The sequence below is a fragment of the Monopterus albus genome, unplaced genomic scaffold (assembly GCF_001952655.1).
Source record: "Monopterus albus unplaced genomic scaffold, M_albus_1.0 scaffold172.1, whole genome shotgun sequence".
Taxonomy (NCBI): Eukaryota; Metazoa; Chordata; class Actinopteri; order Synbranchiformes; family Synbranchidae; genus Monopterus; species Monopterus albus.
Genome location: NW_018128052.1, coordinates 590,086 through 611,978, shown reverse-complemented (window position 1 = coordinate 611,978; position 21,893 = coordinate 590,086). Strand labels below are relative to the sequence as shown.

Genomic DNA, 21,893 nt, shown 5'->3' with positions numbered 1-21,893 from the left:
CTCCTGTGATAAATGAAAGGTGAGGTTGTCCTCAAATGAAGCTCAGCTGTACTGACTGCTCAGTTCACTAATACAAAATCAGTGGGTTCCACTTTTAGTCAACATTTTTTGACATTTTATAGACAAAGTGAAAATAGCTGCTAAATGGTAAGTGCAGACTAACAACATCACACTAACAAATGATGAGCAGGATTCTTGGTAATTTTTTATATTCTTGTAACAATGTACATGGAATCTTAGAGATTTCTTTCCTAAAATGTTTTAATACTCTGAGGCTTAATAAATGTTGGTATTGTTATTGTGAAATATGGAGGCAAAACTCTCCAAACACTCTTTGTGTTTATCCATACCTCTGTTGACTGTGGTGATGCTTCATGCAACTGTAGGACTCCCAAGACTGTTGTTTATTGTACCTGAACATATTAAAGCAAACTCTAAGCTTATAAACTTAAATAAGTGCAAAACTAAACCACTCTCTGGTTCCCAACCAGCCTACAACTACTGCCTAACTGTCAGGGAGGTTAAAAAACAATGAGTACTGGTATAATTGAACAATTATGTAATTTGAAGGTGGCACAGTGAAAGAGCTTTACAGATATTAGTTGTGATGATCACCTACTGAACCACCTAAGAGACCTGTGTCTAGTTCTGTACTTTGTCTGATGCACTTTCTCTCAATAGACAGAAAGTTTCTGATGTAGTTGATGTATGTGGGAGACACGACCATTTGTGCTACAACTGTTGAATGATTTTAGATTTGGAAACATAATTTTCTTTTTTTTTTAAGTGCTGAAATTTACATCAGCTGGGAAACGAGATACAAGGTTCTTCAGAAGTGCTCTCACCCCACTTATCGACTGTTTAGTGTCTCCCTTCTTTAAAAACATTCAAGCTGGACATCCAGGTTCTATAACACTATACAGTGGTTGTTTGCACTAAAATGTATGTGCTATAACTGTCCACTTTAAGTGTATGCACACAGTGGGAGTTGGGTTGTGGTGCTGATAGCATTCCTAAGAAAACACCTGTTTTGTTGATTCACTATGTTTCAAAATTCCTTTATGCATAATGGTTTAATTGTCATTTTATGTTTGTACTTGTTTTATGTCACAGTGTGGTTACCTTATGTGATCTTTATGTATTTTGTTTGACTAAACAAATAAAGAACATGTATAATTTTAAGTATTCTAACTGCATCTAATCCGCAGATGTTTTCCAAAGCTATTTATTTTAACGTCATGCGTGTGCTGCTTCCACAGCCCTTTGGTGTGTAACATTTCACTCTTGCCGTTTCCATTGGTCGTTAATTAGATGCCCAGTCTTAGTTTCACAGTTCAGTTTTAATTCACTTACATCTGAGCTCCTCACCACAGTCAAGTTCAGGTGCTCAGGTGAAGAATTGTTCACTCTTGGGACTCATGATTTCAATTTCGTGTGGGTTGAATTGTGTGAGGTGTTTCGTCAGTCAGATTAAAATTACCAGCCAATATAAGGTCAGAAAAAAAACTTTGCTTAAGTAGAAACCAAGGTATTGTCCATCGACGTACCCCCTCAGCGGAAATATGTTTTATTCAAACGCATCTTTAACCTATACATAATGTCATTTGGCTGCTGGTTTGAGCCGCACCCTTAACAAGGTCTGAAAAAAAGCCACGTCAATTGGCCTCCTCTCGCAGTCGTCACTTCACTCCGCCTCCTCCTTGTCTCCTCCGGGCAGCAGACGTATATAAACACATTGATCCATCTTCCTCCAGCCTACCCAGTAACATCACGATAACCATTACGTGGAGCTCCGATGGGAGGGCGCACGGGCTCCAATTGTTGCTGATTTCAATAGAAAACCGAACAGTGAAAGAGACGCATTCTCGGCTACTCATCCCACAGACGCCTCACAACATTATGTCAGCATCACCTGTTGTTCCCGTCGATAAACGGTGAGTCTTTGTCCTGGTTGATTTCTGAAGAGAATGCGGTGTTAGATTGGTTATCTGCAGGGTATTAATATGTTTGCAACGGTTTTCGCTCCACAAAGCTACCCTTCCTTTTTTTTTAAAAAATAAAATTTACACTTCAGGGCTGTAAACACGATTAAGCGAAAAACCTTCGACCCATAAAAAAAAAAAAAAAAAAAAAAAAAAAACAGTTCTGAAATCCCGGCTGCATCTAAGAGAAATTAAATGACAGCCCCTTCCTCCTCTTCCAGCCTCGCCTAGGGGGGAAAATGTTTATCATGTCGTCATGTTGCCGTGATTTGAAAAAAATGGAAATAGCTGACCTCGCTTTAGATCACGACCCGGATTGCTGCAAATTAGATTATGTAAGATATGAGCGGTCTTTTGGCTTTATAACCTCCTGAGAGAAAACTTCGGTGCAGCAACAGGTGGCATGTTTTTCCCGGGCCGGAATCGAGGCGAGATCCTGAGGAGGATATGGACGTGGTGGAAAGTAGGGCGTCATTCAGCACCAAGACGCTGGACAGCTCCCACATCGAGGGTTGCTCACTCCCATTTACCTACAGTACAACCTATCTGTCGCTTTTTGTTTAGTTTTTTTTCTTATTGACATGTGCTCTGAATATTAACACAACCTAATGTTTAGCATTCAGTTCAGCTGCTGGAAACTAAACGAACGGCTTTTGACTGATACATGCTTAAATGTCAGACTAAAGGGCAACAGCAAATGAAGCTATTTGTTTTTAATCAGTGTGACTTTAGTGACCATTATTGACCATCTCTTCTTGGGTCTCCTCTTGTTGTGTTGCTCAGCACTCCTCATTTCGCTAGTTAACACTCAAGGACCCCCCTCCCTCCCTCCTTCCTTGCTTCCTTCCTCCCTTCCTTCCTCTCAGTAAACTGTCCCCAGGTTCCCATCCCCCTCTTCCACTGACTCCCAGTCTTGTTGCATAGCTACCAGCTCAGAAACATACTGGAGATGCAGGACAATCTGTCTGTCTCTTTGCTCTCCCTTTCTCTTTCTCTCTCTCTCTCTTTTTCTCTTCAGTCCACTATGACTTACTTGAAAAGGAAAATACAAGTCACAAGTCTGCAATCACATTTCCATTGTCTCAGTTTTGTCTATTGTGCATAGCTTATGGTTTCTATTCAATGCATAAGGTGAATAGTGTTTGTTCTAAGTGCTATGCTGTGATCCTCTCCCTCTCTGCCCCCCTCTTTCTCCTCCTCCTCCTCCTCCTGTCTCTCTTTTTTGAGAGGAGCTGAAAGGTTGGCATTACAACAACAAAGGAAGGATGGAATGTCAACAGGCTTCAGAGAGAAATGGGTTGAGGGAAACACAGAGATGGGAATTGCATTTCAGTGTTTTCCATCCTCGACAACTAAAGTTCACAACCTACCAACAAGCCGCTAGCCAGTGGTCAGATGTGCTGCGGCACCTGTGACACAGGCATATCCTGAAATCGCTCTGAAGTCTGTATAGGTGACCGTGCAACATCAAGATATGCTGACCAACACCAGAGCAGCGAAAGAGAAGGTTCAAACTTAAATAGTCAAGACACTGTGGTGTTACAAGATTGTTTCTTTTTATTACAGGTTGAAGCCATGGATGTGGAGCTCCCAACGCAGAGAAGCAGATGTAGAGGAAAAGTGTTGGTAGTGCTAAGTGGAAGACTAGTGATTTTGTTGTGACGCTGATCAAAGAACAACAAGTCCCAGTCTGCCTCTTAGCGCAAGCAGGGCTCTTCAGTCAGTGTCATCTTATACCTGCATCACTCTTCAGTTCAGAGTCTGTTCACCTTTCAGTGTTGGGCTTTTCTGTTTATTCAGCAGCGACAAAATGAAACCTGTCCTTTTAAAAGCACTTAAAATGTTCTGATTCCGCCCTTGTGTGAATGGGTGTAGCCTTAGTGTTCAGCAATGTTAATTACTAACAAAATTGCAATAAAAAGCATAATTTAACCAGGCAAATTAATTAATCTGATCCACACGCAATGAGAAATTACCAAACCCTAATGCTGTAAAGTAGCATACTTTGCACAAAAAATGCAAATAACCAGTATTATTGTTTTATATTCATTTCCATTCTCTTATTCTAACTTTCTCTTATTTCGAATGATGCTGCATAAATGTAATTATTAATCCAAATGTTTATTGTTCATTAATTCATCTGCATTGGAACTTAGAGTGTTTCTAGACTTTTACATGGGTGAAATAAAACCAGAATATAATCCTCTGCATGTCCTCCTGCATTTTCTCACATCCTTTTGTCAGGGTTACATCTGAAAACACCACTGTTTTGCGGCGCTGAAACATATCAGTCGTCCTAGATGAATGGCCTGCTGCCAAATAACTTAACTTAATGCTTTACTATATACAATACTCTGAGTACTTAGAGGACTAAATACACACCATCCGTCAATGAGAGGGGTCTAAATCCCTCTGTGGACTTAAGTGGCTGTGTCAGTCATTATAATGGACAGTGGATAGAGCTTGGTTCCTGTAGTACTGCAGGGTTTTGAGTGAGGACATGCAGAATTGCAAGCAGCAGCAGAGGACATTGTGGTGTGAGCATACAGTACATGAATGCAACTGAGGTGAATGGTGAGGGTGTCACAAAACCAACTGGGGAGACAGTTGTCCTCTTTATTAAGAGACGTATTGAGAGGCTGACCTGGCTTTCTGCACAGTGACTAACACGTGGCTGTGCTGCATGGTGCCAAAAAAAAAGCATTCAGTGTGAATTTAGTAGCAGAGTTAGGGGTCCATTTGGATCAGAAATAATTAGGGTATGAGGTTTATGCACACAGTATCCATCCCTGTTTGTAAGATTTTTTCCCCCTCCTGTATGAAACCGCCAGTATTTGGTTTGTCTGTTAGATGGATGCAGAGCCAAGCCTTTTCTGAGCTTTGACTAATATGAGCAAACAGTCACTAAAAAGACTGAGAGGCATGCTCACCCAAAGAGGCACCAGTCCAACAGATCCTGCTCTCTGCTCCACAGCTGATGATATGTTCATATAGATGAAGAAAATTAACTGAGAAGAAAAAGATGCTGTAACAGACACAGACATAAAAACACACTCCACATTACCAAGAGTCACTATGTGAAATTCTTCCAAGAAAGCAGGATCTACAGTTAAACATGACTAGAACAAATATTTTTTAAAAAGACTGTGCGCATTAAGAATTTGAGAACATGACACATACTGTATATCTCTTTTTTATGGTTACCAGGATACCTGCATGAGTGACCTGACAGGATCCACATATTTGTTACGCATGGCAGACATCGTGCTCAGACCAGAAAAAAAAAGTCAAGCCCACCCCCAATGAAAAAAAGTATATCAAATAATATCAGATCAATTCAACTCAAGATTTGTTTGATATAGGCTATCATTAAAATCCATATTTGAATGACGACTCATCCTCACAGACACTAAAGGCAAAAATCATTCATGTCACCATGTCATGTTTTTAATTACAATCCCAGACAATGTATGCAGCCCCTTTTCACTCAAAAAACAGTGTTTTAATTAAAAATGCATCGTGGCTGGTCTCATTCACACTGCACCCTGTAAGTCTCCAGATTGGCTGCATGCTGGTTTTTCATATATAAAAACCAGGGACTGGCTTGCGTTGCTTAGCAACACAAAAGAGTCAAGTGCATTTGTTTATTGGCCAATAAGAATGCAGACAAAGTTTCAAGGTTTTCAAGGAAGGTCCTATAATAATATATCTCATAGAAACAACTGAAGCGATGAGTCTCTAATAATAACCTTTCATATATTTCAGGGAGTGTATAAATAGCATGCTGCATAAAGAAGTTTGCATATTGCACCCTCACAGAGCTCATGATAAGCCTGTCAAAGAAATAAAAATTTGGCTGCATCCCTCTACAGAATACAAAAACAATTACTAAATCAAAAACTGCTGAATGATCATTGTATATTGCTCTACTTGATATGATCACTTTTGTTTGTACTGCCCACGTTGTTGTGTTAAAGGGGGGCAGTATGATCACTCTCAGGGCCCAAAGAAAAATAGATGTCCACTTTAACATATTCATCTCCAGTCATCTAGCCATTTGGGTCTCCGAGCACAGGATGGGAAATCACACATCATGACCAGACACATATGGTCCTTTATTTGTCCAACTCAGAGTTACTATGACCTTGTGAGAAAAGACAGATTTTCAGGCAAGATACTTGAGTGTATAATTATTATGTCTGAAGAATAAAAGCAGTTGCCAAGAGTTCAGGCAGATGGTTTCATAAGGAAAGAAAATGGTAGAAAATAGTGATGGATGTATGAAAGGAAATGCACAACAGGTGACAAATTGCAGCAGACACATTCTCAAGAGCGCAGACCTTGTGTAATGCATGTACTCCCTACTCGCTGTTATTACTATCTGGGCACTCAGCCTGCCATTATGGTATGCCAACTGTTCCCCGATGTCTGTACTGGCACCCATCGCCACCAGCACCCTGGCCCCTCAGAGCGATTCCGGGGGAGGGAGCGGCAGTCAGCATGGTTACATTTGTGGACAAAAGAAGCAGGAATCAGCAAGAGATCATGTCTGCAGGGCTGACAATTGATGAACAAACACTGATCAGCCCTGTTATCAGACGTAAGCTCCACCTCATGGCAGATCGTGATCAGTATAATACAGTTACAAATATCTGAGTAGGGGCCTCTCTAAAGTAGTTTGCTGGTGCAAAATAATTTACGAACATAAAATAAACCATGAAATACATTAGTGATAAATGACAAGAAGTTGTGACTGTTTCCATTTCTAAGATGCAGCAGGGACTGTACGACAAATAACTGCTGCTGAGTATATTTACATTCATTCATTTTCTACCGCTTAGTCCCTGAACGGGGTCACAGGGGGGGGCCGGAGCCAATCCCGGCCAGCAATCGGGCGAAGGCGGGGGACACCCTGGACAGGTCGCCAATCCATCGCAGGGCTAACACATAGACGAACAACCACACACATGCACATGCACTCCTATGGGCAATTTAGAGACACCAATCAACCTAAGCTGCATGTCTTTGGACTGTGGGAGGAAGCCGGAGTAACCGGAGAGAACCCACGCAAGCACGAGGAGAACATGTAAACTCCACACAGAAAGGTCCCAGGGGCCCGAACCCAGAACCTTCTCGCTGTGAGGCAACAGCGCTAACCACTGTGCCACCGTGCTGTATATTTACAGAAAAGTGAAAATCATTCATTACAAAACAAGCCTTTTGCAGTCAGTGTGTGCAGCATTTTGATAGCACACTTTATGGGCCACAACCAACAATTACAAATTAATCAATTAGTATTATATCTTTAAAGGAATGTCTTCTGTTATAAGATAAACATGCATTTAGATGATTTATTTCTTAAATTAGCTATTGTGTCAGTTAATAGCTTCTATTCCCCTGATTTCATTGGCCTTTACATAGAGAAGCTAATCAGGAATTTGAAAAAGGTGAAGCAGCAATACTAGAGGGAAACTGTATCTTCTGAGTCACTTGACTTTTAAAGCATGACACACTACTGTGTGTTTTATTTTGTTAAGCTTGAACTCTATCAGGTGCATGGTCATGGAGATTTTGTACAGAAATGTAAGGTTCCCAGATTCCTCTAGATTAGATCTTTGTGAATATTTTGTCCTGCATGTGTTAGCATTTAAGTCCAAGTACAACTTCACAGAGTCACTAGCAAGGCTATCGACTCGTAGGTGTTGTCGAACTGTAATTTCTGGCAGTTTTGTTGTTATTTAGCTCATTTAAAAAGATGTTACACCATTTGCCTCTCTGGTAAATATTGAACATTAAAGTGTCAGAATCTTCCAGTTTAAATGCTCAAGAAGCAAAGACAGTTGATAGTTCCTACGTTTCTGATCAGGTCAAAACAACTCTTCTACCACAACCAGGCTATAGAAGCTCTCATATAATTAATATTTATATCTATAATCGCTCTTATGCTGCTCCCTGAGACAGCTCCAGCAGTACTGTTTTTGCAATGAAAAGAAATTTTATTCATTATTTATGCAATAAGGTCGACTGAGCTATTCCACAGCAATTAAAGACATTTTTACACCGTCACATCTGAGCTGCAAGGCCCTTCTAACTTCTGCGTTTGACATAAACTGCAGCAGCTTCCTTATTATAATAGCGACCTTTCCTCACAGTGACCACAGTAGGTGGGTGAAATGTGTCTCATCAGGTTAGATTTTGTTTTAGTATTTACATAATGAAACAATGCTCAGGTAGAGTCAAATCAGCATCCAATGAACTACAAAAATGTTGTATGTGTGAAAGCTGCACTGTAAATATTTAAATGGCTCTGAATTAAAACATTTCTGATGTGTAGAATATGAATCCAATCATCATCTTTAGTAAGGTTAAAGAGACTTTTTTTAGCTCATGTAATTGTATAAAGAGGGGTTTCACAATTAATTTCATTTACATGCGTATACAGTATAATACACACTTAGGCCCTAAATTTAATTAGAAAAATATCAACACTTGTTAATTGTTAAATTGTGCCACCATATAAACAATATACAGCTGAAGACACACGGTAAAACTGGAGGTCATAATTATAGTTTCCAGTCCTCCATGCTTCAGCTACATTTGCTTATCTGCGAGGGTCGTGGAGGGGCTAAAGTCAGCCCAGAGACAGACAACCATTCACACCTACAGACAATTTAAGTCTTCAATCAACCTAACCAGTTCATATGGGAGCCACAGGCTTACCCTGCAGTACAACTGTATATTAAACAGTTACAGAGGACAACTTCCTCCATTCTAAAAGATGATACACATCCCCTGTTTCAGGCAATCTATTCCATTTTATTTGTATAGCGCCAAATCACAACAAAGGTTGTCTCAGGAAACTTTACAAAGTAAGGTCTAGACCTATTATTTTTATTTATTTATTTTTTTTTATTGAGGAAAAGCCAACAAATCCCCCTTGAGCAAGCACTTGGCAGCAGTGGGAAGGAAAACTCCCTTTAACAGAAGAAACCTCAGACAGTTTTGTCCTCTCTAGTCCAGAAGTAGGTATTTAGTGCCAGGATGCAGACCGCAGCGGTATAGTTTAATTCGGCTGCTATTACAGAGTTTAATAAGCTGTAGCAATTTCCTCATGTTTTTTGGTTTTTATGGTTAATATATGTTGCATGTTATTTATGTGTTTGATAAGTAATATCACTCTGCTGCAAAATGAATCTACCTTTGGACCTAGCCAGCTGCCAGGATCAAACCCACAACCTCTTACTGTGAGGTGACAGTGTTAACTACTGCAACACTTATCAAAGGAGCAAAACTGTGCATCATATCATAATTTAAAAACAGATCAAAACCCTTCAGAGTACACTATGTTTTTGTTTTACCGAAAAAGGGGACAACTTTTAATAATTTCAGTGATCAACTTAAGATCTTCAATAAAAACAATTTACAAGGAACTCCTCATGTACCTAATCTAATAAACCGTGTTCATATTTGACTAAATTAATGTATTGTACTTCTGACAACCATGAAGGAATACATTCTCCTGAATGAACAAAAGATCCACTGCAACACAAACAGCAATTAGCAATGACTGGACAAGAACATTATTTTCAAGCAGCTTTGTTTTACGTTCATAAAAATGTCTCAAGATTATATTTACAGAACAAAACATATTCAGGGTCACAATAAACAATAATTTGAGGCCTGAATGTATCATATCACATCATTCATTTTTGGCAAATGATAAAGACTTCAGGCCAAAAATACTAAGACATGTTGGTGGCCTACATGAACTACATAAATAGTTTGTAGCATAAACACCACTGAAACAACTTGACATCAACATCAGTACTCTTCATATATTATAATGTAGAAAAACTTGCAGTTTACATGATGAAACAAAATAGAAATATGATACATGATATTTTATATCCATGATGTGAAACACATTCAAGTCTCGTTGATGCCTATACACTTCAACTGAAATCAGAGTTCACTGTGATGGTAAAATTAGCACACATGCTTCTATATCCAACAAACCGAGGCCTACCCAGTGACACACGCATGAAGCAAAGCAGACATGTTTTGTCAAAATATTACCAACTGCACAGCCAGACAAGTGAAATGAAATTAATACAGAGGTGCAAGTAAGAAAGTGGAATCTTTTAGTTTCATGTGCTACAAAAAGTATGAATTTGGAGTTTTATAGTGGCACTATACAAGAGTGATTTAACCAAAACAAACATCTAGCTCCACTTCATCTGCTGGGCTATACAACTGGTCTCAGACCTGCTTTATTTACAACTGAAGGGACCTAATGGTCATATATTAATGTCAAATTAAACTGGGATTCAGTTGTCTTCTAATGTGAGAATGAAAAAACAAAAACAAAACAAAACAAAACGAAAAAAAACAAGACAGGGCTTTTGAACTTCATCAAATTGCCTCCCACTGGAGGAAAACTGAAATCTGTAACACTTTAACAGGTAACAACTGGTCAGGACAAAGAAAAGCCGTCAGCTGAAGATGAAATCAGACAGTCCGTATTAGGTGGTCTTCACCAGATCGTAGACGTGGATGTGCACATCATCGTCATATTTGATGTAGTACACTGTGGGCTTTGCCGGAACCTGGTAGATGACCAGGCCCGTCCTCTTCAAACCGTTATCTGTGACGTACTCCACCTGTTTACCCACAAGGCTTTCTGGCTCCTCACCGGGCTTCCTGTCGGCCGGCAGCAGGTGTTTGTTTTCTGGATGACAGACAGATAAACAAAAATCAGTTAGAGAAAGACAAAACAAGGCCAGTATAACAGGAACAGGTAATGTTTTTGTGAAAAACTACAAGATCACAACAGTAAATTATCTACAGTTTGAAGCTGGCCCTTAGTCCGTGCCAAACACGCTTTCCCCAGTTTATTTGTGTCTGGCCTTGTCTTCTCCAGCTTTTTCTAAATAGTATCATCTCTCCATGATAAGAACAGATTCTCTTTCTACTGACTCAAAAAGAAACTGCACAAAATGTTCAACAAACATTTGTAATGCAGACTATGTAAATTTTTCTCATTCTCCCCTTCCCACATTGCCAAAAGTATCTGAAATATGAAACGTTGGCAGTTTTCATGCAAACCAGCAACAAAGCTCTCATTACTGTACCTGACTCCGGCAGGACACGTAGATCTCCGTCCTTATAATCATCCCATAGCTGGTACATGTACAGCACCGGGTCCTTCTCGTAGGTGATGTAATACCAGTGGGTCATGATGGGGGCTCGGGAAAGCACCATGCCTCGCCACTCGTTCTTCTCACCATCCTCCTTCTCAAACAGATGCTCCACAGCTCGCCCCACCAGCTCCTCTGCCCCGGGAGGCACCTTGATCTTATTATTCACTGTAGGAAGGACAAGACACTTTGATGAGTCTGTTAGCTAGAAATCTTTATAGATTCCAGATGATACAGTATACCGGGACATTAAAATATCATTTAAATGCTGACAATGTGCAGCTGAAATCTGCAACAACCTCAACAAGCAGTTGTGCTTAATATCAGCTTCACATTAGCCCACAAACATAAGGACATTTTTGACTGTATGAAAAATTATTGATTATTTCTCACTGAAGTCCAGCAACAATTGGGCTCAAGTGTGCACACTGTCAGTGTTATCACCTGAAGTGATAAGGTATCACTTTTTTACATGATGTTCTGATGTTGTCTGATCAATTAAAGTCAGAGATTATGATTAATCATGCAATTTAGTTCATCTCTTTACATTTGAGGCAAATCCTATGGGTTGAGAACTGGTGACTGGAGGCCATAGCATATGATTCACATCAATTCCATGCAAAAAAAAAAGACCATAACCATGCTTTCACATGGACGCCATCACACTTACAGACTTTCTCTGACAACACCTGTAGGTTGGACACCCGGTTGTCTTTGAACAGCTCAATGCCGTAGACACAATCAAAGCCATCATATTTGACCATATAGAGGGAGCTGCTGACAATTAGGCGCTCCAGAACGGTGCCTTTCCACTTGGTTACATTTCCCTTCTCCCTCCAAGTGTGCTGGATCCTGCGGCCCACCAGGTTGTCAGGGTCTGGGCTTAAGGTAGAGGCCGAGCTCTCACTCAGCTCTCCACTGCTACGCTTCCTGTAAACATACAGGGAATAGGATCCATATTAGTATTACTATATTAGAAGTAGATCTAGAAAATGAAACATTTCTGAGATACGTTTTTAGCTATCTAATTAATATAAATTTTTGGTTTACCTGTTTTAACCTAGGAGATCTTTGAGAAATGAAATAAACTGGTATTGTACCTGTACTATACATCCAGGGTGACAAAACAGTGAGGATTCTATTCTAAATAAAGGTTACATATGCACCCAGGCTGTAAGCCTGTCACACATTAATATTAATTAGTGTTATTCTATGTGTAGGGCATACAGTAGGTGTCTCCAACAGTTCTACAGTCATCCTACAGATGAAAACTTGTACTGGCCTTCTGAACATATTGTTACAAATACAGCAGGGTAAATTCACCTAGTGTCTAAAATTTAGAGGTGTGGTAGTAAACAGTCACTGTGAAGCTTTATCTGAGCCAATAGTACTGTGAAATTACTGCAAACGGATTTTGGTTAATCTGATCATATTAATTACTTTGTTAATAATTTAAAGCCACGTGGATTAATTTATGGAAAAGAGTATAGTATTTCCTGCTGTGTCATTCTAGGCGCATAATGAAGTATACTCTTTTATATCAAATTATACTTAAGGATCAAAAGGGTTTAACCAGACTTGATGTTTGACCCTACCTGCCCCGTTTCTTTGACATGTTTCCATAAATTCACACAACCCTGTGAGACACAAGACAAGTCGGTTAGTGAATATGGCAGAAACAGCTGACGCTTACAACTGTCACTAACCTGACAAACATTATTCATATTAATAAATATATGATTTGGCTGGTAATGTACAGCTGACAACCCCATATTACCCAGCAGGTCTGCTGTCCTGAGCTCAATCAACTACAACTATACAAATAAGCCAAAAGATTCGCATAACCGGATGTAAACAACATAACTGCGATAAGCCCAATGCTAATGCTAACTAAGGTAGCTCAATGCTAACATAGACTACAGGTCATATATTTATACAGCTAACTGTATGGCTAATAAATGTGTAACTTCGCCGAGGTTCGCTAAATGAATGTCAACGTGTCGAGTGTCGTCTGAGATATTAACCCACGGTATGTATGTCTATAACTGTAAACAACTAGGTAGCAGACGTTAACGAATCCTTTCAATTACTGTTTATATCAAATTACATTTATAAGAACTAGGCTTCTGCATTTCTGCACATACGTAAGCTAGCTGAACAAAAGGAAATGCATCGCCATGTAAGCGCTGATTTTGCACCACAGCTGTAGAGACTACACTAACGGAAAAATAAGGATTGACCATCAGAAATTAATTTCTGTTTTTAATGTAGTCGACACGTGCAACAGACAGGAGCAGGGAAAATGAACCATTTGCCCTACCTGATCAATAATTTCACGTGTTGTCTTTGCAAAGCAGATTCCACCAACGGTAGCTAAATATACGGAAACGACCCTGACTTGTGGACTACAACTACCAGGAGAAACCGGAAGGTACACGCCATGTCTCTGATTCACCTAGCCCTCGAAACCTTCTGGGATGTGTAGTCAGTTTTTATTGACATCGTTTCAATTTAGTTTAGACGCTAATAGAGTTTGAGCTGAGTGTAGTTACCTTCACACAGTTTGATATGTTCTATATTTTTGGCCAACTGGATATTCTCTTTATCAACACTTTGTTCTCTTTGTGGTGTTTAAGAAGTAGTGAACCAATGATAATTCCCTAAAACTACATTTCTCACCATAATTAATTCAAAAATGTTCTGCTTGACTGCTGCGAAACTCCACATTTCTTCCTTTCAGACCACCTTAAACAATTATAATTACAGTCACAGTCAGTGATAGCGATAACAAAACTTTAAAAGCAAGTTACTGAAAGCCAGAAAAGGGTTTCTTAAATAGTACATTTAAAGTTTAAGGTGCTTTTTTAATCACAGACAATTATTTGCAATTATGTGCGTGTGTATTTTTACCTAGGAAAAGAAAAGAAGCTATCATGTTTTAAAAATGTAAAAAAAAAAATTAAGAAAAAAAAAATGTTAAAACACAACTGATTTGAATTCTGTGTTAGTCTATTCATATGGACAGAAGAGCTGAATTCTTAGAGATTATGAGAGAGGATTATAACCTACTATATCGTATGACTTGACTTGAAACTGCTTGCTATGTGTGTGGGTTGTGTTTTTAGCTCAAACATTAATCCAAAAGTTTTATAGCATTTTACAAATTCAGTATGTGTTAATTGATCATTAGTAAATATCTGGAGCAAAAACTTTATCAATGTGATTAAAAGTGTTATGATATTCATTTTATTTGAAGTGTGTGCTACTATAACACGCTGAAGGAAAATTGGCCTTTCATGTAGCTGAAATGTTTATTTCCACCACAAGATGTCACACTAAACACAAAATCGCTGCCACTGGCTCTTATGCCAGACTTAAATGATGGACTGACAAGTGTAGTGAGTGATTGATGCTGTACCCTTGGGTGCCTGTCTAATAGCTTTTTCAGGGTGAAAGCTCTTGGTTTTATCTTGTGCCAAAACACTTGTATGTGTATGACTCACCTGTGATGTGGAAGTAAATAAAACCGGTGCATAATCCTTCCCCTCCTGTTAATAAATCAGTGTTAATAAATTACAAATCAATGAGAACTCATGACCTTTAATTTAATAATTAATTCCCTTATTTATGTTTAATCCTCTACATTAGTGCTAAACAACACTATTTTGACATACAAATACACATTTACCATTCAAAATACACCTTCTGTGACCATAAGAAGAAAAATATTATTTCCCTTTTTTGAAAACAGCAAATTAATTAAATTTATTAACCTAAATATAGATGGCAAGCTGATCAAATACCAGTCGATATGACCTATGTTGATGTTTACAATTGATTCATGCCATCATGATCATTATGTTTTTCCCAAAGAGTAACTACCATTGATGTCATTGAGATTATGTCCTTGGTATTTATTTTTTATTTTTGGCAGCTTTGGAGTTTACAGTTTACATGTAAAACTGATCACACATTGAACTTCTGTGCAAAACAAAACTGAATGTGTTTTGTTTAACCTTGCCTACTCTGCTGATTTTCAGTCAGCCTCTCACTGTTTAAACTCCATTGTGACATTTCAGAAGCATTAAGCTCTTAACTAGATCTATTAATTAAATCATTTTAACCACAGGGACATTAATTCTGACTTCCATTAAGATCTATAATGGTTTCAGTGGTTATGCACTCAGTTCACCTTTGATCGTGGAATAAAACAGTTTGATCACAGATATTTCAGATCAGTTCATGGCAGACGGAATTGCTCTGGGGTGTGTGTTAGTGGTGGTGCACTGTAAAGCTGACAGCCTTTGTGAGAAAGCAAGTGCTGTATTGACACAAAGCTGTCCGGCATCCAAGGTTGCCTCCTCTTGTCCTTGTTGTTGTCACAGCAACAGAAAAGGCCTGATTTTTGAAAAAAAATGGGCCCATTTCTTCATCTTCTTCTTTTAAAATTTGAGTCTCAAAATGCTCTATAGCAGGTTTTTGTAAGGAGGTATGGAATGAAACAGCTTTTACTCTTTTTTTGTTTAAACTAAACATGTAGCTGTTTCACAGTTGCAATATCTCAAAATATGAACCATTTTATCTACTGGTCTTTCTGACTTTTATCGTCTGCTGCTCCTCTCTTACAGGTTTCTCCAACTGTGTCACCTGACGAGCAGGAGCCCACAGCAGCCCTCTCCCCTGGGACACCATGAGAATACTGTCTCCAGAAATAGAGGTCTCTTCCTCTCCTTCCATCTTGCGCTTCTAGGTATCTGTCTTTTCTGTTAATAGATGGAGGACACATTCAGAGATCCTCTGCACACTCCACACACAGGGAAGATCTGTGTACTGCTGAGAAATGCAGTTGATGATTTTGGTTACGTATTGCAGGGATATTGCATAGCAGAGTCATAAAGTCAGCCTAAGGTTAGTGTGTGTGTGTGTCCATTGATTAGATATCTCTATTATTAGCGACATCCCTATGCAATCTGATCTGTAGTAGCTTTAAATGGATGGTATATCATGGTGATATTATGTTGGAGCTGAACCAAACCTGACTGTGATATGTGTGTGTGAGTACACGCTCTCTGTTATTGACTGTTTTTGGCAACTTTAATTAGAAGGGTTGTGAGTTCTTCAGGATTGCAGCTTATCTTTCCTCTCTGAGGATGAAATGGCAAATATGAGCATGTATTGGCCAAAATCCAGTGCATTTATGGGCATTAAATAAACATTTAATTAATGGCTTATAACACACTATTATATAGTATGCAGATATAGTACACTATAGTATACTAGGACATTGTAAGTTTTTATTTGATTCAGCATTTGTAAGCAATTATAACTTCTCTTATGAAGACACAATATAGCTTATTATTTTTACTTTATTTGATGCAGTATCTGTTTACACAGCAGTCTCCACAGGGTGAGTTACATTTGCTGACAAATATATGAGTAAAACCAAGCCAAATCAGCTTTTTATCATATCAAAAGTAAAGTATATCACTAAAGTCACTAAAGTACGTCTATTTCTCTCTCACAGTGACAGGGCGGCTGATGCACTTTCATGTCCAGCAGGCTGCACCACTGTAGTGCTCTCCTGTCTGCTGTACCCGATATAGAAACAAAACAGAGCCAAAAGGAGAGAGCACATTACTGTTTTAAAGTCCTTACATTAGTTGTCTGTCAGTTACTCTATTGATTTTAAAATTCTTTTACTGCCTACTTGTCTGACGTGCTTCCAGTGTGTGAACCAGGATGGCCTTTTAGGTCCTCTGGAGCTTTGAGTCTCTTAGTTGTTTCAAAGTGCAGGGGAAATTGCTGTATTTGGTGAGGAAGCTTTTAGTTTTTATACTGTGAGTCTTTGGAACAGTCTGATGACGTGAGATCATCTGAAAGTGTGGATGTTTTTAGAGACACACTTACCTCTCTACCCTGGCTTTTTATTAGAATATTTTACGGCTCTTCTTTAATTTACTGTATCCATGTTTTAAAATGTTTTATTTCCTCATGTATTTTATTTCTCATTGTCTTTATCTGCTTTATTTCATGTTTTAATTTTATTTAAATATATAATTTTTTATTATTATTTTAACATTTTATGTTTCATTTTTTTTCTTACATTACAGGGATGAACGGCATGAACCTGTACAAAAGACGCTGTACATATAAAGTTTGATTGATTGATGGATGCAGAGCCAACTAGAAAGGTTGAGTGACTGCACACCAAAAACTGGATGGTAGTCAAGACAATGTGCTACATAAAAATAATACAGATTACAGCACACTAAGGTTCCTGTGGTTCCCCATACGTTTCCAATATTCAGTCTAATAAACTGAAATCCCCAAAGTCTAGATTCACCATTTCTAGTGAAAGAGCGAATCGCCTTTGGATGCCATGTGCATAATTTAATCTCTTGGTATGTGTGATGATGAATGCGTATCAGGTTGGCAATACCCCTGAGGTGCTTTTCTCATCTATTCTTCAACACATCTACGGCTAACGTGTGAATTTGTGAGCCAACTAGATTTACCAGGGTTCGTACGCAGATAGAGCTGGGGGTTGCTGTTTCCGTCCAGTACAGCCTTTTGATTACACATCCTGGTGATTTATCTGGCCAGATAGTTGTAAGATCTTTGTCAGCACTTTTGCTTTTCCTACAGTCAATATCTGTAAGATTGAAGCAGAAGTATTTGAATGTCTGTCTGTGTAATGTATAGAGTATTTTTGAGGCACAGGTGCTAGCAGGCTGTTTTGTAAACACCACTTGAAGCCATAAAGTATGAATAAAGTGCCACAAAAATGACTACATGATTAACAGCTGTCCTTTCTGAGAGCTGAAGGTAACAATAGCATCTGCCGTGCAGTACTTAACCAGAACACTAAACGTTTCAATGTAATTATATCCGGTCTTTGTAGTAATAAGTAAATCCTCTCATTAATTTGGTTTTAGGATTGCGTAGCCCTTGCTGTCACAGCTAATTGACTCCAGGAATGAGGTGGAGTACATTTATGCACTACTCTAATTAACACCAGCACCAGAGCCAGTAAAGGACTCTTGTGGATGACATTAGATTTCTTAACCCCAGAACCAGACAATATAGTAATGTATGTACACAATTTTAAAACATTGTACATGAATATACACTCTCTAATATTTAATCTCATATGATTATGGTATTTATATCATACTGTAGAGCCTTATAATTACACAAACCACTGTCTTTCCTTCAAAGCGCTCTGTGGGATACACATATGTATGTCTGGAAGTCAATACTTCATTGTGGACTTCAGCCTCACTGTGCTTGCCCCCACCTGTCAGTGGATTACGAGCTTTCTGACAGTCAGGAAGCTGCAGGTGAGGCTGGGGAAAACCACATCCAGCACCCGGACAATAAGCAAAGGCGCCCCCCAGGGATGTGTGCTCTCCCTTCTGCTGTTTTCACTCTACACCAATGACTGCATCTCAAAGGACCCCTATGTCAAGCACCTAAAGTTTGCTGATGATACAACGGTCAATGGTCTCATCCGAAATGGTGATGAGTCAGCCTACAGACGGGAGTTTGAGCAGCTGGTCCTGTGGTGTAGTTCCTGGGCTCTACTATCTCCCAGGACCTGAAGTGGACGTCCAACATCAGGACATCATCAAGAAGGCACAGCAGAGGATGTACTTCCTGCGCCAGCTCAGGAAGTTCGACCTGCCCCAGGAGCTGCTGATACAGTTCTACAGAGGAATCATTGAGTCTGTTCCTTCAGCGGACAGTGAGGACTGCAGAAAAGGTCATTGGTGTGAGCCTGCCCTCCCTGGAGGACCTGTACACCTCACAGGTCAAAAGGAGGGCGCAGAGGATCACTGCAGACCCCTCACACCCTGGACACAATCAGTTTGAACTCCTCCCGTCTGGACGACGTTACAGGTCACTGTGCACTAAGACAACCAGACACAGGGACAGTTTCTTCCTCCAGGCTGTTGACCAACACTTGACCAACGACAGTATGATTGGACAATAGCCCTCAATGCAATGCCTGTGTATATATACATTGTACAGATTATACAGATTTGTACAGGTCTCTAGTTTTAAGTACTCTGTTTTATTCCTATTTATCTCATTTCAATCAACATTCCTTTGTTGTCTGCATTGTTTACTGTCTGTTTATACTGCTTTTTCTGCATTGTTTGCATTGTTTGGTGATGTTAATACTGCTATTTTGTTATATTACACAGCCTTATGCTGGTTTACTGTTTTGCACATTGAGAGCCGATGTACCAGAGTCAAATTGTCCATCACACCTGGCCAATAAAGCTGATTCTGATTCTGAAACATACAGACAGGTGACAAATGCCAAAGTGCCTCACTAAGGTGTTGGGCCACCAGAGCTTTACTGGAGGGATGAACACCATTCTTCCAAAACCTATTCCTCATTTGTTGTTTTGATGATGGTGGTGGAGATGCTGTCTGACACATCAGTTCAAAATCTCCTATAGCTGTTCAACTGCGTTCGGATCTGGTGACTGTAAAGGCCACAGCATATGATTCACATCATTTTCATACTCATCATTGATATCCTGGAAGAGACCACTCCCATCAGGATAAGATTGTTTCATCATATGATGAAAATGATCACTCAAAACAGCTTTGTATTGAATTGCAGTGATCCATCGCTCTAAGGGGATGAGTGGACCCAAACCATGCCATTCTTCATTCATTACTTGTGACCTATTTGCTTCATGCCTCGTGGCACATAAGGCCTCCACAGAACGTCTTCACCCTTTCCGGTCGGTCGCTGCAGTCCATGCCTCAGTCCGTGCTTTCCAACCCACCTCCTTTCTTCCTTTTCCACTGTGTGCCTCCAGGTAGTTTTTGGTCTTTTTCTTTTTCTAACTGGGCCCCAGGTCATTGCTATATTGCAGTCAGTGATTTAGTCTTGCCTTAGTATTTGCCACTTCACTTCCTTACTCAATGATTTCATGTCAGCTCTTTTGAGTAACTCTTCAGTAGATTCATTAGGTTTCTCCAAATACAGAATGAAAAGGTGATTCCTAGTTTTGTAAAATTTGGACAGGACAGTGGTCCTAAACACACTGCAAAAATCACACAAGAGCTGTTAAGGAAGAAGACAGTGAAGGCTTTGACCTGAAGTATGTCCCCTGACTTGAATCCTGAAGGCAGAGCAGTAATTTGAGTGGATAGTAGCTTAAAAGAAACATGGGAAGAACAGCAACATCTCTTCACAGATATTAAAAACTGAGAGTAGAATCTCACCAATTTTCGGTGTACTGACTTTTATTGCAGCTGGTTCTTAAACATGAACATTTCATTACATTGTAATTAGTTGAACATTTCTTTTTTTGGCTTCGTTCTTCTTTGGGTTTGGATAAAAAATAAATAGTTTTACAGGGACAGAGTTTGTAATTACTTAACATTTTAATGCTCTTTTACTCTATACTGACCATGGGCTGGCTATCAGATGAGTTCCTACTGAATCAACAAGCACCAGCTTCAGTCACTCGACAGAGCAGGTCCCCCCAGAAATACACAGAGAAAGAAACTGCAGGAGACGAGAGGAGTCTGAGGTGATACAGTATGACTCAGGTCTGTGAAGTCATGATGGGTTTATGCAGAGATTAAAGGATTGAAGAACAAGGGAGAGAAAGTGTGGGTGGACAGACAGACAGCCAGAGTCCACTAAAAGTCCAGAAGCCTGCTGGAAAGAGTACAGAGATTAAAACAGCACCGTTACTCATCCAAATAAATTGTGATCAACATTAGAAGCAATAGTACATCTGGAGGGTGCGGTAATTCATTGTATTATCTCAGTGGGGAGCTCAAATTATTTCTGAGGAGTAAAAGGATAGATGTGTGTCCTCGTGGTGAAGGAGGCTGTACCGTAAACAGACAGTGTCAGATTACAGCACCGTAGCTGCTGTGCCCGTCAATAACACAGTCCTGTAAAAGTGTCCTTAGATTCGCCAGACAAAAGTGTCCTTAAGCAACACTGAGTCACTCCCATTTACTTCAGTCACTGGGGACAGGAACAACACATTTTGACCTTTAAATCAAACTGAAAAAGTACTGTTTCTTTAGAGAATGCAGTCTGACCAAATGATAAATTTGGAATATTTTCATTATATTCCAGTACTTTCACATATATACAAAAATTAAAAATCATATAAAAAAAGCACAATTTTTTGAGCAGTAAAACCAATTTAAGGAAAAACCTGAATAAATTAATGGAAATTACCATTGTCCCTCTGAAATTTAGTAAAGTATAAACGTAGCAAATAATGGAAATACTCAAATACAATTTTGTTCAATCTGAACTGATGTAAATGTAATTATTTACAGTCAACCACTGTAGAACTGTTATGTCACATTAAGTGTTGCACCAAATTAGAGCCAAGATTTGGTTCATTCTGACCAATCAAATAAAAGCATTCTGCCCACCGAGCAATGTGATAGATAAGATTATCAAGCTTTGACAATCACCCATTTGCACACACTAACCTCTGCTTTGAAGAGCTGCGGCATGTGACTCTGATTTATACCGAGTCAGGGATTTCATAGAACAACATATAGGAAAGATACATCAGTCAGAGCAAAGGTCATAGCATACTACAACATAATGCAGCAGAAGAATGAAGATGTATGCAACAGAAATGCGCTCAAATCTATTAAATGCCATCTATGACCAGAGGCCGTGACTATTAAAATGGCATTAAATCCTGCATCT

The 21,893-nt window shown here is 39.3% G+C and overlaps 1 protein-coding gene and 1 long non-coding RNA gene across 3 annotated transcripts; one reads left to right on the top strand and one right to left on the bottom strand.

The window, feature by feature from the left end:
* Positions 1–10,426: 10,426 nt before the first annotated feature.
* LOC109969385 (spindlin-Z-like) lies at positions 10,427–13,600 on the bottom strand. Of its 2 annotated transcripts, none has more exons than XM_020616224.1 (5): positions 13,500–13,600; positions 12,775–12,816; positions 11,850–12,109; positions 11,114–11,347; positions 10,427–10,710 (listed from the first exon to the last, which is right to left on the bottom strand). In XM_020616224.1, exons 2-5 carry the CDS (start codon positions 12,792–12,794, stop codon positions 10,505–10,507), a joined length of 720 nt encoding a protein of 239 aa, XP_020471880.1. In that variant the 5' UTR covers positions 12,795–12,816; positions 13,500–13,600; the 3' UTR covers positions 10,427–10,504. The 2 variants fall into 2 exon arrangements, with proteins under 2 accessions (XP_020471880.1, XP_020471881.1); XM_020616225.1 differs by lacking the exon at positions 13,500–13,600 and adding an exon at positions 13,324–13,447.
* LOC109969386 (uncharacterized) lies at positions 12,826–17,137 on the top strand. The gene is made up of 4 exons (XR_002276263.1): positions 12,826–13,208; positions 13,537–13,610; positions 15,808–15,929; positions 16,704–17,137. It is a non-coding gene; the product is annotated as an uncharacterized LOC109969386 (long non-coding RNA).
* Positions 17,138–21,893: the final 4,756 nt, after the last annotated feature.

Bases quoted from the DNA above. Each gene is read 5' to 3' on its own strand.
- LOC109969385 (XM_020616224.1), bottom strand. From the start codon at position 12,794: ATGTCAAAGAAACGGGGCAG. The intron at 12,110-12,774 runs GTAGGGTCAAAC...GTATGTTTACAG, and splicing joins ATGTCAAAGAAACGGGGCAG to GAAGCGTAGCAGTGGAGAGC. The intron at 11,348-11,849 runs GTAAGTGTGATG...TCCTTCCTACAG, and splicing joins GGTGTTGTCAGAGAAAGTCT to TGAATAATAAGATCAAGGTG.